This window comes from Cucurbita moschata, unplaced genomic scaffold (genome assembly GCF_002738365.1).
Source record: "Cucurbita moschata cultivar Rifu unplaced genomic scaffold, Cmos_1.0 Cmo_Scf00019, whole genome shotgun sequence".
Taxonomy (NCBI): domain Eukaryota; kingdom Viridiplantae; phylum Streptophyta; class Magnoliopsida; order Cucurbitales; family Cucurbitaceae; genus Cucurbita; species Cucurbita moschata.
Genome location: NW_019268535.1, coordinates 2,576,808 through 2,594,472, shown reverse-complemented (window position 1 = coordinate 2,594,472; position 17,665 = coordinate 2,576,808). Strand labels below are relative to the sequence as shown.

At 36.6% G+C, this 17,665-nt stretch overlaps 2 protein-coding genes across 7 annotated transcripts; one reads left to right on the top strand and one right to left on the bottom strand.

Annotated features, from left to right (window-relative positions):
• Positions 1-3,298: 3,298 nt before the first annotated feature.
• Positions 3,299-4,081, top strand: LOC111456709 (protein DOG1-like 1). Its single transcript, XM_023098676.1, has one exon. It carries the CDS (start codon positions 3,299-3,301, stop codon positions 4,079-4,081), a length of 783 nt encoding a protein of 260 aa, XP_022954444.1.
• Positions 4,082-7,994: 3,913 nt separating this feature from the next.
• On the bottom strand, positions 7,995-17,347 carry LOC111456890 (protein MALE DISCOVERER 2). 6 transcript variants are annotated; one of them, XM_023098946.1, is made up of 14 exons: positions 14,311-14,507; positions 11,864-12,282; positions 11,629-11,761; positions 11,292-11,363; positions 11,066-11,209; positions 10,830-10,973; positions 10,632-10,730; positions 10,467-10,528; positions 9,936-10,391; positions 9,649-9,839; positions 9,420-9,552; positions 9,173-9,330; positions 8,897-9,088; positions 7,995-8,804 (listed from the first exon to the last, which is right to left on the bottom strand). In XM_023098946.1, exons 2-14 carry the CDS (start codon positions 11,961-11,963, stop codon positions 8,544-8,546), a joined length of 2,145 nt encoding a protein of 714 aa, XP_022954714.1. In that variant the 5' UTR covers positions 11,964-12,282; positions 14,311-14,507; the 3' UTR covers positions 7,995-8,543. The 6 variants fall into 6 exon arrangements, 3 of the variants coding, with proteins under 3 accessions (XP_022954714.1, XP_022954716.1, XP_022954715.1); XM_023098948.1 differs by lacking the exon at positions 14,311-14,507 and adding an exon at positions 12,446-14,290 and having other exon boundaries at positions 11,864-12,298; XM_023098947.1 differs by lacking the exon at positions 14,311-14,507 and adding an exon at positions 12,446-14,290.
• Positions 17,348-17,665: the final 318 nt, after the last annotated feature.

The following is a 17,665-nucleotide window of genomic DNA, read 5'->3' as shown; positions in this document are numbered from 1 at the left end:
GGGGTTTGGAAATGGATCTATTTTGAGCCACAAATCAAGTGGTTGTAAGAGAATTTATAAGTTGGGTATCATAAAACCATCCAAAACCATCCATTATGTTTGTCAATGTATCTGTAAGATTCTTAATTTTGATATCAATTTCTTGGCTCTATAATTATTAGGACAAAACTAGGTTCATGATTATAAGACTATTATGCAAGGTTCATTATTCTATGATTAGATTATAATTAAAGTATCGTGAAAAAAAAAACGGTACTTTCATTAAGATTTTCGGTGAGACCCTACATTAGTTGGAGAGAGTAACCGTACATTTTTGTGAGGGTGTGGAAACATTTTCGTGGCAGACGTGTTTTAAAAACCTTGAGAGAAACCCAAAAAAGGAAATCCTAAAGGGGATAAAATAGGCTAATAGTGGGTTTGAGCTATTATAAATGATATTAGAGTTAGACACAGAACAATGTGCTAGTGAGGACGCTGAGCCCTGAATGAGGTAGATATCGAGCGTGTGTTAACGAAGACGTTGAGCCCTGAAGGGAGTGGATTGTAAGATCCTAGATTAATTGGATAGAAGAACAAGTGTCAACGAAGACACTGGGCCCAAAGATAAGGGTGTGGAAACCTCTCCCTAACGTACTTGTTTTAAAAATCTTAAAGAGAAAGTCCCAATAATTCATTTATAATAATTTTTTTTCTCGAGTCCTTCAATTAATTCCATCATAACCGTTAGTTAGTTAATTGAGGATAATTGTAACATGTGACAAAATTTGTTGTCATATGTACAAATACAAATAAAAACAAAATATTTAGTAGTGAATATATTTATAAATGAATGGAATTAAATTAAAATTAATTAAAATTAAAATTATTATATTTTTAAAAGTAAATAAGCATGATAGATGTCAGACTAAATTATTACAAATATATATAATTTTTGTAATTATTGATATATATATATATATATATATTTTGAATCAGATTCAAATACATTGAATTTATATTAAATATTTAATATTTAATTTATAAAATATAATAAATATTTTTTATATATATTTAATATTCATAATTTAAGAATATTTATGGATTAATTAGGCTTTCTTAGATCTTGATAAAAATTAAGACTATTTATTATTATTATTTTAAATAAAATATAATCATTAAAACATTTGTTTATTTATTTTAAAGTTGAATTTTAATATATATTTTTAAAAAGTATAAAATTTTATTTTTAATCATGAAATTATATAAAATTGTATCATAATTAAAAAAATTATTAACAAATTTAAATTATTTTAATAATTTATGAATCAATTCAATCCATAACATTTTTATTTATTTGAATACAACCCGACCACACGGTAATTAGGATTCAAATCATTTTTTTTTTTTTTTGAAGGTATGAAATTATTTAATTTAAAGATAATTTAAAATTAATTAGAAAGAAAAAGGAAATTTTGTTGGAAAGGAAAAGAAACAAAAATCAGGTGGCGTGAACGTGGGGTTGGGTAGTTGATTGGACTAGAAACAGCGGCGTAGATGCGTGTCTTTCTTCCAATTACACAAGTTTCTCGTCCACTTATTAGCTCGAGTCTCGAACATATTCTTACCGTTAGTTTATGAATGGTTATGAAACATTATTCAATTTAAAAAGTTTCATTAATATCCTTTAATTGTCACAATTCAAGTGAGTTAAGCCTATTCGTTCTCGTGTCGTCTATGTATGCTCGAGCTTCTGCCCTTGGTTTAAGAAGAAAGTTTTAGAAAACGGGGCAGAGAGATTTCGAAAACAGAGTTTTAAAAGCAAGATTTGAGAAATTAAAATTGGTGTTATATGACAACGACTTACTGCATGTAACTATCGGGCATGGAGAAATTAAAATATTTAAAATGATCTTTTTACTGGTCGTTCTATGTTTAAAAAATGTCTATGAAATTTTAAAAGTATCATTATCACACTTTAGTTCTATAAAAAAAGATATACGGTTAAAAGAATTTTTACCATCAATATATGGACGAAGATCATTTATTGACATCTTATAGATTATATCCAAACTTTTTAACGTTACTTTTGAAAGTTTATGAGTATATTTTGAAACGTGGTACTAAACGGTAAAAATATTTTTGAATTTTTTTTAAAAAAATTCAAAGATGTTTTTAAAGTTTGTAAACGAAAGTTTAAGGGGGAGCAAGGAGCCCGAGTATTCTTGAACTTTTTTTTTTAAGTTGAAAGGGTATTTTTGATATATCTTTAAAAGTTCAATCATTCATGTATCATTGATCGGTAGGGAGATTTTTATTTCTAGTCTTTTCGTTTCCGTACCATAAAAATTCGAAATATAAAATCATTGGAATAGTAGTATTCATTGTTATTTGATTTGATACATTGTGGTCAGTAACATTGTTGAATTGAGCCCTCGGTAAACAAAAGCCTACATAGTAGTTCCAATGCTACACCTTCAATCACTCGGCCATCTCTCCTACAGAATGATTATGGCCTAGAAACCGAGTTAATAGGGAGTCATTCATATTCAATTTTTTTTTTATAGGTAGTTTTTTTGATAGGCACGTCCAACCAATTCGAACCCTCGGTATTATTGAAATTTTTCAAAATTTGAAGGTATTTTTATTAATTTGATTTATTTTTCTAATATTTGGAAATAACTTTTCAAATATTTGATTTTAAATCTTAATTCAACCTATAAAAATAAATAATCAAATGTTTATATTTTTATTAAAATTAAAAATTTAAAGTAATGATATGATTCAATCTAAAATACGAGATCTCATGTTGATTGAAGAGGAGAACCAAACATTCTTATCATGAATGAAAAAACCATGAAATAGACATGACAAGTAAAGAACAAAAGCTACTAACAATATCTATTATATGCTATTTGAATGGTTACGAATGGTATCAAAATCAGATATAGGGTAGAATCAAACATTTTTATATGGGTGTGAAAATCTATACATATCAAACTTGTTTTAAAACCGCGAGCGTAATAAGATCCTATCCAATCTTATCTAATCCAAAACCGAAGAAGGCAGCGGGCAGCGGGCAGCGGGCAGATTCCTCGTCAACTTGGCCGTCAAATTCCAAGCTTTATCCTACACAAAAAAATATATATATAAAAAAAAAAAAATAATGGTTTTTGAAGCAGCAACTGTATAGGAATTCACCGCCTTCTATATTAGTCCAAATCCCAAATACCCAAGAACAGAGCTTTTGAAGTCATGGGTTCGAGCCTATAAATTTGCATACCCCATGGAATTAAAAATAAAATACCCAAAGCGACACCCCATGGACGACGGCGAAGCCCTGGAAGCCACGCACCAGCACCGCTCCCGCTGCTGCTTCCAAGAATGGATGCAACTCCAGCGCCAAGACCTAACCCTCCTCCTCGAATCCATTCACAACACCCACAACGACGACCAATCCAGAACCCTCATCCGCAATTGCCTCGCGCACTTCGAGGATTACATAACCAATCGCAGGCGCTTCGCGGAGGAGGACGCCTTCCCATTCTTCGCACCCACATGGTGCACGTCGTTAGAGAATTCCTTGCTCTGGATTGCAGGGTGTCGGCCATCGATTTTCATACGGTTGTTGTATGCGTTAAGTGGGTGTGAAGTGGACGCGAGGTTGGGCGAGTGGTTGGAAGGGATTAGAGGGGAGAGTGGGAATCATCATCTCCATGTGGGGAATTTGTCGGCGAGTCAGTTGGTGCGTGTGAATGGGCTGCATATGAGGACGGTGCGAGCAGAGGAGAGGCAGGGGAGGGAGATGGCGAGCTGTCAGGAGGAGCCGGCGGATGAGCCGATTGCGGTGATTGTGAATGAGATGGAGGGGGTGGTGGGGGAGGAGGTGGGGGAGGCGGCGGAGAGGGCTTTGAAGGAGCATGAGAGGGAGATGAGGAGGATGATGGAGAAGGCGGATGAGTTGAGGTTGAAGACGATTAAGGAGGTTATGGAGATTTTGGAGCCGGTTCAGGCGGTGGAGTTTTTGGTGGCGAGTAAGAAGCTTCATCTCTCGTTGCATCAATGGGGGAAACGCCGAGATGAGAGGCATGGGAGAAGATGTTGATTTTAGTTTAGATTTTGGTGTTTGTTTTGATTTGTTCTTTACTTTTGTTGTTCTTCTTGTTCTTGTGGGAAGAACTTGTTTGGTTGTGTTGTTAGCAAACGGTGGGTTCTTGCATATGGGCTTGTCGATTTGCCACCGACTTGACTTGTTTTTAAATCGTAGTGAGATTTGGGGTCGAAGAAGGCATACACACCTCTAAAATAGAACTTAAAATCGTATCTTGACTTTAGACTCTATTTTCGATTTTGGTGGAGTCAATCCTCCGATGGTTGGCTCGTGTTGGCTCCATCTAGGTAGGGAGGCTCTCTTCAACACCATATTGACTCTCAAGTTACTTATTTAGCTCGAGTTGGACTTTTGGATGCTTTCTTGTTATTTTCGGCTAGGGCTGTTATGACCGTTGTAGTAGGAGAGTTTAAGTTGAGTATGACTATTGTTTAGCCAATTTATATTATTTTGAGTGTTTTGGATTAGATTATGCAATTTGAGGGGCAAATTTTTGTAATATTATTGTAAACTGTGATGTTCACTCCGCTATTTACCTTGTGAAAGAATAAATAAGTTTCGGAGTGAAGGAGTTTATCTCGTTCAATCAGTCAAAAGTGAACGAGTTTACCGAGTTTACTGTTCAAGAAAGGAGAAGATCAAGAATAAAACACCTAGTTACCGAGTTCAATCAGGGAAGGGAATATCGGTTCAGGGGAAAGAGAATAAATAAGGAGTCTTGACTTGAAACACTTCCTTTTACAATTAAAGAGATAGTGGAAGAAGGAAGAATCGTCCCGGTGAAATTGGAATTTAATGAGTAGAATCAGGCTAGAACCAGAATTTGTTAGTAGCTTTGACTTAGGTCAACCATGGGTTCTACTGTTGGATGTCTATGGGCTTGGTTAGATGACTATACGTTGTATGAATGACACGTACTCTATGACCTTTGCATGTGTCATACTTTATGATGTTATGGTGTATGATTTGTGTTATGTTATATGTAATGATTTATGGTATGATATGAACTCTGTTATATGATGCATTAACCTTTATACGTTATGTTGCATGTTCATACTATGACTATGAAATATTGGTATGTTATGTATGTTAACTATGAAAGATATGTCAACACTATGTCATGAAAATAAATAGAGGTATGACTTGCATCATAAGTATGTACTATGATTTAAAACTACGAGGTATCATGCATTTTGTATGTTATGTGAATAAAAATACTTTATCGTTATGATTAGTATAGACGCGTATATCATGATATTATACACGCTCCTTTCCCTCCGTAATCTTTGGTAGCGTGAGGGTGTACTAGCCCATAGTCAGGCCTATAGGGTACGTATATGAGCATGCCTCATGGGTCTATGTGCACGTGCATGGGCTGTGTGTAAAGAAATACTACACATCCAACCCTACCTAGACTCAAAAGTAAAAACAGAGTTTTATGAAAAGACAAGTCTCACCGTAATCACATGTGATTACATTTTCGGACTCAACAATTGACTGCTCTTAAATACTCACGTGTTACTTGGAAAGACCATTACATTTTTTAAAATTTCAAAAACACTTTTAAATTTTTTGAAAAAGAATTTTAAAAAATATACGTTAGTACAACATTTCAAAAATATTTATGATACGAGATGTTTTCGTTAATAATAATTAAACTTTTTTTTAAAGACATTCGATCTAAAAAACAAAATTTATTTTACGTTTATAATATCTTCTAATATATATTTGATGGTAGAAATTGATTTCACATATAATATAACAATTTGATTAAGCTTTATCAATTAAATATGTATATTATGTTATAAATTTCATATAATTATTATTATTTAAAATATCATTTAATTTATACTATATTATGGATTTGGACTTGAACCTTTGTATTTGAGCGGGCTTAGATGGGCCGGCCCAGTTCAACGTGGATTTGATTTAAGTGCTCCAATTTAACATATTGGTAGTAAACTTTCAATTACATTCAATTATTGGTCGGTCAATTTTGTTAGGTTGACCTTGTTCAATTTGTTCGAGTACGGATAAGTATGTTCATTTAATCTGCGAGGTTGGGCTCCATGAGGACTTGCTCTGGATCAGCGGAAAATTTAAACGAGAGATGAGAGAGAGTGAGGAGAGGATTCTCTACATTAGTAGAAAGGGACGAGTTGTTTAGCTTAGAGAAATGTATCCTGCTCCCTCCTCGTTTCTGGTTTAAATGATTATTTCTCATACGCTGTGATATGATAAGGAATGAATACAAGGGGAATAAGATTCGGATTACCTTGTTGATCGAATATCTCAAGGCAAGAACATTGTTTGAGATTCGAATCACTCCACAAGCAAGATCGATCATGTCTAGCTTGAATGATTCTTGTTGATCAAATATCTCAACGCAAGAACACTTGATTGAGATTCGAATCACTCCACAAGCAAGATTGATCATGTCGAGCTTGAATGATTCTACATGCAACCTAAACTACATAGAATTGCAAAGAAACTTAGCCATTGGCTAAAGAAGAGCACAAATGTTCTTTTACTCTATTTTCCAAGTCTCCTTACAAATACAACATACATGCCTTTATATAGCCATGAAACTATTAAAGTAAAGGCATTCCAAAAGTTGTAACATTCATACTTAATGAACATAATTAGCCATTATGTAAATGTAACATAAAGTAAATAAAATGTCTTAAAATACAATAACTCTAAATTACTCTAAAGTGTAACCCACCCAAAATTTGTAACAATCAAACTTCATTTTTTTTCAATGTGGCATGAATTGAAACATCTTTTGATAATTTCAACCGTATTTTCTCAAGATCTTCATTGTATGATTGATGTCTCTGGATTCATATCACGCTGTAATATAAACCAAAACAATGGTTATTTCTCACAAGCTGTCATATGAAACAAGACATCTCAACCCTACAATATTAATGTATACTATACTAAGAAGAATTATTTGAGAGGGAGCTTTCTTTATTCTTATCAGTTACACACATATATGGATAATTAAAAACTACATTTGAGGGGTTTCATTAATTATTATACTTTTTATTTACTTTGAGTTAGGTTTACAATTGTGGCTAATTATGTTAGTAGGTTACAAACTCTTAAAAAAATGTATCTTGTCAGGTCCGGGCAGGTCAGGGATTCGTCTTGAGGTTATAGAAATCATATATGTTATATTTGTAGATGAGATTTAAAAATGTGTTCAAATTGAGTTTAGATTGCATGTTTAGAATCAAGCTTGACATTGCATGTTTAGAATCATGTTTAGAATCATTTAAGCAAGACTATGAAGTGACACATAATCAATCTTGCTTGTGAAGTCGACTGTGAAGTGATTCGAATCTCAAACAAGTGTTTTTGCTTGACATAATCAATCTTACTTGTGAAGTCAATCAAGCTTGTAACGATTACTTTTGACGTTGTGACCTCCGTAAATGTACATGTAACATTAAAATTGTGATGATTGCCCTCATCTACCTTCTTATTTCAACCATAACAACACTACTATAACTTTTCAAAAACGTTTCAAAACTACCTTCAAAATACATATGAATTACGATGTTGAACGAAAATATTGATGTAGCAAATCATAGTTCTTTCGTGCTTAACCTAGACAAACTTTTTCATCACTATCACGTGCTTGAGGTCACCAACATCTCAATCTTTGAAACAAATGGAGCAAAGTAGACAAGGATACATATGATCGACTGTTCGGTGTAATGTAAGCGGAGAGTTCAGGAGAAAACACTAACAAAAGAAGTAATGTACATAACTCAAAGAAGGGTTCGGAACGAGCTAAACAAGTTGATACAACACAAAGACAAAGACAATGACAGACAAAGACAAGGGTGTAGCAGCAAAACTTGGAGGGTTGTCTAATAAATCTAGTAAAAGGGGGAGTTTTTAACAAATTTATGTATTATTTCACTCCATTTGAGATGTATTTTTGTGTATTAGAATGTTACATCCCAAAGTTTGATAAAATAAAGATTACACAACCAAGTAAGTAACAAAGAAAAGGAAAACAAAAGGCATCCCCCACTTCACAAACTCCAAATCCACACCCTTACTGATATATCAGCCATAAGCTATATAAGACATTGTGGGAAAAGAATTTGAATCAAATGAATAGTGAGGGGCTTTGCTTACATCAAAACAACAGAAAAATAAAAGGGAACAGGAGAAAAACAAGAAAGGGGTTGGGTTTCCATGTGTTGATGAGGCTGAGAGACCAAAGCAAATGAACAGCACAGGGGAGAGCAGGAGGAGGATCCAGAGTTTGAAACAGGCTATCCTTTGTATTTAGATATTAACACACACACAAAAAGAAAAAAAAAACATACTATACTTGCAACAATGGAGACAGAAGGAGACACGCCACTGCTGTTCTTCTTCTTCTTCTTTGTTTTCTTCTTTGTCGTTGTCGTTGTCGTCGTCGTCGTCGTCTTCTTCAAGTAGCCTCCACTGATAAGATCTCCAGTTCAGCCCACCAGAGGGGAGAAAGCCTTGGAACGGATTGGTCCGGTGACAATCCTATCACTTCTCGTAGTTTGGCAGCGATGTCTTTCATTGTTGGTCTCATCCTTGGATCTGATTTGATGCAATCTTGTATCACCTCACAGATCACGTCCAGCTCGTTGTTTTTGAACGATTTCAGACTTTGATCAATCATGTAGCTTATACTCCTCTTGTCATTTAGAAACTCTGAAGCCTGCAATGTTTATAAACAGATAAGAGTTGAATAGGAGTTGTTGTTGTTGTTGTTTCAGTTTCTTGAGCGTTTGGAGTATATTCTGAACCTACCCAGTTCACAAGGGGCCCTTGTTCCTCTGTGTATGGCAGCTTTCCTGAGATGATTTCAAGCAACAATACTCCGAAACTGTACACGTTTGACTCTGGATCCGCGAGGGGCGGTAACTCAGAATGCTCGTTATCGTGGTCGCCTGTGTTGTTATATTTCGATACCCCATTTGATAAGAAAATTATCTCTGCAATCTGCAGGATTATGGGAGATCATACGATATGAACGACGGTTTCGAATTATGATCAAATCAGGCAAATGGGAGTGTTTATATGTACCTTGGCAGCATAATCATCAGTTAAATAAATAGCTGTTGATGTGAGATTTGTATGTGCCACTGGGGGATTTAGATCATGATGCATATACTGAAGGCAATATGCTGTTCCCATAATTATTCTCATCCTTGAAGCCCAGTCAAGATGTTCAACTTCTTTAACTGATCAACAAAAGAGTTACATTTATGTTAGTATTATAAATTAGAGCCTCAAATACTGAAACGACTTGCATTCCATAGTCGTTCTCTACCGTGCAGGTGCTCGAAAAGAGTTCCGTTTGGAGCGTACTCGAACACCATCATCCTAGTAAAGGGTTCTTCCTCCTCACAGTAGCCAAGAAGATTAACAAAATTCTTGTGGTTGATCCGTGACAATGTATCGATCTGCACCCAAAGCGAATTGGAGGAATAAGGTTTTAGTCGAATCTTCGAGTTCCATCGAGGGAGAGGGTGAAGGGAAAAGAAAACGAAAACGAAAACCTTTTTCCGATAGGTTTGCTCCGAACTCTTTGACCAATCCTTAGAGGAAGTCACTGAGACTGATGCAACAGCAATTTCCACTCCACTTGATAGTGTTCCTTTGTAGATAGTGCTACAATCAAAAGTGTCAATAATGTTGCTGAAATCCTCACAGGCTACTTCCAATTCTGGTCGATTCAATTTCGGTGCACCTAGTAAGAAAAACGAACACAATTCAGTCCCCTCGGCACGAAAAGTAAACCAACTACGCGTAGTTATAGCTTTCTGGCACTCATGAATCAAAATACCTGTTATGAATGCTTTCTGCAACTGCCCACTCAATCCAGTCTTCCAAGGACCAATAGTCGTGACGCCTCGGCTTCGGCACATGCAGAAGATTATGGTAGCCAAAATAAGTGATAAAGATACACCTCCAATTATGATTGCATACTTCCAGAAATGTCCAGAAGGATTATCAATTCCATGAGTTGGCAGTGTATCCGAGGGTTGCGATGAGGTATTCTCTGGTAGAGGTTGGGAAAGAGGCGCTGGTTCGGGCGGAGGAGGTTCCTTTTTAGGTTTATTTGGTACAGCAGGGAAAGTACCACTACTTCTAGGACTTGTAACAGTATAGACCGAGTCCGAAGAGGGCAATACAATGCTAGAAGGAACAGCTGCAAGGTTGGTTGATTCATCGAGCAGCTTACGCCGATGAGTATTGACAAGATTCTGTACAGTGTCATCCACATCTTGTGGAACAGAACCTGCTTAAATTCATATCTTATAAGTAATCATTCCCCATTTTCAAGAATGGAAGTTTTCAAAAGTTCTGAACTCACTAGGGAGATTATCATCGTTATTTTCCTTAAGGTCAGACTGAGAGTCCTTCTCAAGCTTGAGCCTTGAAAGAGAAACAAACAATTTCAACAATCGAACAAGAAACGTTTCTGCTATAACAATGCAAGGACGAGTTAAAAGATGAATCGCGTTCTATTACTACGTACAGTGAGTTTGGCATGGTGCTGAGGTATCGAACGTATGCGTTATCCTCACTTGCAGAAGTATCTAAACTTTTCATATAGATGGGATTTCTCTGCCAGATGCTACCCCATTAAAGGAGCAGATAAAATGTTAACACGTCGAAGACTTTCCATGAACGTTCGACAAGTATAAGAAAAAGTCATTTGAATGAGAGTTCATACCAGTGCCCATGCTTTCTATTTACACTGCCACCTTCAACATCCCATAAAAATACAAGGTTATCATCGAACTGTAATTCGTACAGAGAGCTGAGATTCTGAAGCTCTGATGGGACACTGCCTTCAAATTCATTGTCACAAAGGAACCTGAGATTATGAACAGAGAACAAAATCAGTCCCTGACGCGGAGTTCGGGCAAACTCTCGATATAAAAACTATGTGTTGACGTTAAAGCTTACAAGTATTTTAGATTGGAGATCCTGCTTATTTCTGCAGGAATTGTTCCACTAAAGTTATTTTCCCTCAAATCCAACAACTCCAAATGTGTTAGTCCTTCGATTTCACGAGGAATGGTGCCATAGAAACCATTCTTATAGAGAATACTGTCAATGCATAAAGAGTTTTTAAGTTAATGGCCCAAGTTCTTTAAAAGAATCACTTAATGATAGTAACACAAAAGCTTACAGTGATCGTAAATGAATAAGTCTCCCGAGTTCTGGGGTCAGAGTCCCTTTTAACATAAGGCCACTCAGATTCCTACGAAATGTCGAGATGAAACGTCAAAATTTCACTATCACATGGAACAAACAAAAGACATAATCTACCTAACCACAACATAGCATTATCGTCAACCTAAACAAAGATTTGAATCCGCCCACCCATAGTTATCGAGCTCAAAACAAAACGAAATGAAACGAAACAGAGTACTATTGGAACTCAGCATCATGAATAAAATCATCCATGGGTTTATTTTAAAGAGCTACATCAAGTATAACAAGGTTGTTGAAAATGGAGAGCATACAGGGTGTGGACTTCACCACCAACGCAATGAATACGAGACCATCTGCAAGGATCATTCTCATTTGGATTCCAATCATCCAAAGCATCATGAGGATCATAAGTTACTTGAGAACGGAATGCCAACAGCGCCAATCCTAAACTCGCGACAATGAAATCATCCACAAGGCATAGACATGAAATTAATCTCAATTTGTGGGGGGGAAAAACAAAGAAAAGGTACAAAAAACAAGATTTACCTTCATCATTAAGTGAGAAACAAACTTCAATACCGAAAACAACAATCAAAGCTAAGAAAGTTGAGAACCGAAATGCTATCGGGATACATCCATCCCCCATCGCTTGGTGATCACAATGCAGCAGAGGCCAATAGCCGCAGAGCTATGCAACAGACTACACAAAATCGCCAGGGTTTTCTATACAAACGACCTCGTTGCAAACACTCGTAACCAGAAACAAATATCGATTGGAACTTCGTATGGAATTAGGCTAAGCTAAGAAAAAACCTATGTTACAATTGCATTTGAATTCAAAAGGGCTGCCAGGACCAGCAACCGTATAAGGATTCCTCATCTTTGATTCTTAAATCAGTTCCACAATCCCTTTTCCGGTAAGAAGTTCATTACCCAGCTCAGCAAGACTAAATCCACAGAAATCCCTGAATATAATCCAATCTAAGCTCAAGCGTCAGAGATTTCACAAAATAAGATCAACAGAACAATGGATCATACAAAATTTTCAGAATAAGGGAATACCCTCCTCATCAAGCAAGCAAACAATATAAAATACAAAAGGAAGCGAATGAAAGAAAGAGTAAATACCTTGAAGAATGGGAAGAAAAAAAGGTGCAGAAGAATCTGTCCGTATGGGAAGCTGATCGAGATGTAAATTCTTTTTTTTGTTTTTTGTTTTTTTGTATAAGGGTCGTCAAAATGGGGGGGGGAAATGTAAAATTAGAAGCCCACAAAGAGAATGTGGTATGAATCTTTGTAAGGAAGAAGAAACGTAGGTGGGTGGATCTATTAAGCTACAGAAAAAAACAAGGAATGTTGAGACGAAAGGCAGCAAAGAAAAAGAAAGAAGGAGATGAAATATAATGAAGAAAGGTTTATTTTTCTATTACTGCCCCTTCAGGATGATCTCAGAGCACTTTCTCTTCGACCATCTTCTGGGTCTCTACCAGGTCTCTGTTTCTGTTTCCGTCTCTCTGTTTTTCTGTCTCTCTGTTTTTCTGTCTTCTGTTTCTCTCTCCTTACCAGCTTCTTGTTTTCCCTTTCTCCTCCACCTTTCTCTCTCCAATCCCTTTGCACCAAGCCGGGATTGATTTTTTTTCGTAAAAAAAAATCATCAAAATTAGTGAATAATTATATATAATTAAGAGGGAGAATATTAATTTCTTTGGATGTGGCGTGGTTAAACCGTTGAGAGTTGAAAACACTATCCGTTTCTGTCATTCGGCGGCACAGAGACAGAGAGAGACAGAGACAGAGAGAGAGAGTGGAAATCGATGATGAGTGGCTTAGAGGGTCCCCATTTCCGTCGTAAACGGACGCGCTTTCATCTTCATCTTCTTATTTTTAATTTAATTTGTTCCGTTGACCAAGCCTTCCTTTCTCTCTCCTTCCTTCCCTTCTTTTCGTGCCTGCCTCTCTCTCTCTCCCTCTCTCTTACCCAATCAATCTTCATTTTACAGCAAACTTACTATATTCCCTCGATAGATTATCTAGGACCTTCGTCCAACGACTGTGATTTTGCCACCTCTACATTCCCATTTTTCTGTTTGTTTTCTCAAGAAAAACCAAAACAGAGCAAACCCCATCTCCAAAAATTACACCTTTTTTTCCCCTTTTATCAGAGCTATAAATGAAGGGTTGAGAATCGTGTATTGGGTTTGTTTTTTCTATAGGACCCATCTTCCAGAACCGGGAAAAAATTACACCTTTTTCCCTTTATCAGAGCTGTAAAAACAGAGTGAGAATCGTGTCAAACGAAACTGTAATTCTACAGCATATTTGAAAGTTGGATAGGCTGCTGGAAGGTTGTCATTCAAGAACATTAAGTCTAACTTTTGGCTCTAGTAATTCCGGGCTTGTTGTTTGTCTCTATCAGGCTTACCAAAACCCAGAGCTTTGAAGATAAGAAAAATACAGGTTATTGATGTCACAAATACAATCAAAGTCAGAAACTTGATGTAACGAAACTAAGTGCTCAATCAAGAAAAGAAAAAGAAAAAATTAAACCCATTTGAATTCGTTTTCTTGATCCTGACTTTGAAGGTTGCAGTGCAAGAAAGAAAGAAAAAAGAAAAGATATAGCATCCTGTTATGTCTCTATCCAAAATCTACACGTCTCTGTAGTTAAGAATTCATTATTGAGCTTTCAAGCTCAACTTTTCTGAATACTTATATTTAAACCTTCCTATCATTTAAATAATCCTTGATTTTCCTGCTTGAATCATGGGTTGAAAAACTCAAATTTTATATTGCTGGGTTCAGAGAAACGTAGACATTGATGTTAAAAGGCATTACTTTTGAAGGGTAGATGGCGATGACTGTTAAAAAGTGAATGAAAATGCTTGAGAGTGACAGAGAAAAAGAGGGCTCAAACAACAGTTTATGAAGAAACTTTCATTCTCAGAAATTTCTTAAAATATATAACTTTTACTTCAAATATACAGTGCAATTACCTCACATCTATGTTGATTCCTAGGCTGCTGTATACGGAATTCATTCTGTGAATATGAATGTTTCCTCCGCTATGCCCCTACATGTCTTCACATAAAGATCAGAAGACATAGAAGGAAAAGGGAAGCTCAAATCGTCTCCTAACTTATTCAAAAAAAAATTTGAGGAAAGGAAGTACAAACCATGCTAATGTATGAACTTTTACACAAAACCAATCAATCAACCTGAGTGTTGAAATTCTCTGCTGTTGAGTGCTGTGAAACAGGAGGATTTAATTCCTGAAAAGACCGATAAACAAAGAGAATTAGTCGGTTTCTTTGGAAGCAATGAATTTGTTACCATATATGTTTGAAAGTTCATGACATTACCTCGGAGTATCGAACATGATCGTGATGCGAATTTGTAGATTTTACAATGGTTTCCCACTTGGTGCTGGCTGATGTCCTAGGACACTGCAGCTTGTGATGAAACTTGTTTCCAAGATTTGATCCAGCAAGTAACTTTTTCGAGGAAACCGAAGGGAGAGTACACCAGAGCCAAGACTCAGAAGGCGACTTTGGTAGAGGTGGAGGTTGAGACGATATCACAGAAGTTACTTCGACACTTGCCGGATCTTCTACTTTTACTAGCTGAAAATTGGCCGTGGAGTATTCACCTTGATCAGCAGAGCCCACATTAGAGTATCCAGAAAGATCTTCTTTGTAAAGTCCATGTCCCATTTTGGAGTCATCATCAATGGCGTCTTTGTTTGTAGATTCTGCGGCTTCACACTGCAACTTCCCGTCTTCAATCAGAGTCAAGCACTTTACTTCTGGGAAAGAAGGTTCCACAGTGATAGTTCCTTCTGTCACTCTGGTCTCATTTGTTGTTTCATTGTTCCAACTAGCATGATCAACCATTTCATTGGCATCCAAAAGGCTTGAATTCAATGGAGGAGTTAGTTCAACAACGCTTGCAGTATCTATGTAGAGTGTCTTCTCAATCAGGGTACTCGCCGTGTCAACTCCATGTTTAGTTGCTTGAATGGATCGTCTATCACGAACGTTAGTATTACCTTTAAAGTTGGAGATAGTCTCGACGTCTTTAGGAACTACAAGCGACTGCTTCCTACTAGGAGACCATGATGCTTCATTCCGGAAGGGAGAAGCCGTCCTCGAATGCCTAAAGGGAGAAGATCTACCTCTCATTTGCAGGTCGGTGGAGGAAGGAAAATGTTTTGGTTCACCAATCCACTTATTTTTTACCTCCTGCAGCTTAGGTGATCCAGCAGCATCCCAAGCATGCTGTAAGAAGTAAAATTTATCAGCAATTATACTTGTATAGGAAGCAAATGGGAAGAACAAAATTAAATGAAGAGTAACCTTGTTGATCTTTTGGCTATGTGAATGATGCATTGTTCTGCTCGATTCCCTAACTTCATTAGTGATAGAAATGGGCGACTCCGTCCTGATTCTCATCCCAGGCACAGGACTAAGAAAGCCCAAAGCGTTTTTGAAGCATATATTGGGTATTAGACCACAACCTCTAGCTGATATATTACCTGGATTGTCATATTCATCATCCACAGAGTCACTTTCTCCATCTACTTCATGTACTTCATCTCTGCAATACCGAAGTAACAGGGTAGACTCGAGTTGTTTAAGCGGAGACATCCTCCTATTCTCAGACGGCATCGTCTTAACTTGCCTAGGTTGCTCAACTGCTATAGGTTGCTTCTTTAAGGAATACTTAGCAGGCTCCAAAACCATTGCCTTGGCAGCAGGTAAGAAGCGACTCATCATGAAATCTCGAGTTTGAGGATCTGTTTGGAAAGTTCGACCGTTGTATCCACTTAGACCACTCACACTACAGTTGTTAATAGAGAATGAACCAGTGAGGGACAGTGTTTCGCGTGCATCAGAGAAATCATCATCATCATCATTCTCAGATACCAAGCTCCTCGTCTCACTAGCTTTCGTTGACTCTAATCTAACAACAACGGCATTTGAAGAATTAGCTTCACACTCGTTTTGATAACAAGCTTCCATTTCCAAAGCCCTCCCAAAGGAAAGTCCAGGACTAGAACAAGTCCTCTCAGGAGGCAGATGAACCTCAGGTGAAGCTGAGCCACTACCATTCTTAGCTCTTCCTGGAATTTGCTCCCAATGGAAGGGAACTGCAACTGGTTCTGTTACTTCCTCTAAATTGAATGGCGGTCGAGAAACTCGAAAGCTACTCCGTCTACTAAGCTGGGAATCTTCAGGTTTCTTTTCATTCACTTTAACTAAAGAACTTGATGCCTTGGAAAATCGCCTCACAGACATGAGAGGTGCATTAAAATTGAGTTTTCTTTCCTCCATTGCGTCCCCAACCAACAAGAACAACGGGAAGAAAATTTAACTATTGAAGTAAGGTTCACTAACACCGCAAATAAACCTAATCCGATAAACCCTTTTGCTAGTCTACGATTGCAAGTCTTCAGCAGTGAAACACGACCCAAATCAATGATCTAATATGAAAGAAAATTCATCCACAAACTTGAGAAAGGGGTAATCCAGAAATTCCGATGAATCAAACATCCAAATCCCCAAAATTAAGCGAACCCCAGATAAGAATGTGCAGTAACAACTCCTAAAAGTTAATCAAAATGCGAAAACAAACACAAAAGAGAAAAATCAATAGAAGCGATTCATAGACAGCGTTAAACCCATACGAAAACAGAACAGCAGCACATTTTACAGAGAACCCAGCAAGAAAAAAGGGTTCATAAACGATGGCGTGTAGCAAGGGAAAACGAGTAAATGAAAAGGAAATCAGTGACTTATTGTGCGCCAAATTGAGCGCATCATCTTCATGTTGCTTTACGCCGATTGTGGCTTCAATTTGTCAGGCTCCCGCTGCATTCAAAGCTCTTAGTGGGATCAGAAGAAGAAATACAGTTGATGAGGGTCTTCCAAAAAGTGGAGGCAAAGCGGGAGGAGAGAAGAATTGATAGCGCACTTTCTTGGCTGCGCGCTCCACGTACCTTCGTACAATCACTGTCTCTTTGGTTTACAATTTTGAGCCGTTCGTATGATCGTTTATTCATTCCAATACAAATACAGAATCATCTTCAATAATTGAATTCTTTCATTTAAAGCTTTAAATTACCGTTAAAAAGCACCCTTCCAATACACCCTCCTTTCAAAAAAAAAAAAAAAAAAATTAAAATTAAAAATTTAAAATATTTAAAAAATAACTTTGATTTTTTTTTTTAATATTTAACGATAGTTATGTCTTAAAAAGTAAAATTAATACTCTTAATTTTTTTAAAAAAAAAATTAAAATATCTTTTTTCTAAGGTTAATATCTTCAAAATTACACAGAGAAATGATATAT

Bases quoted from the DNA above. Each gene is read 5' to 3' on its own strand.
- LOC111456709 (XM_023098676.1), top strand. From the start codon at position 3,299: ATGGACGACGGCGAAGCCCTGGAAGCCACGCACCAGCACCGCTCCCGC.
- LOC111456890 (XM_023098946.1), bottom strand. From the start codon at position 11,963: ATGGGGGATGGATGTATCCCGATAGCATTTCGGTTCTCAACTTTCTTA. The intron at 10,974-11,065 runs GTAAGCTTTAAC...TCATAATCTCAG, and splicing joins ATCTCCAATCTAAAATACTT to GTTCCTTTGTGACAATGAAT. The intron at 9,840-9,935 runs GTATTTTGATTC...TTTTCTTACTAG, and splicing joins GCAGAAAGCATTCATAACAG to GTGCACCGAAATTGAATCGA.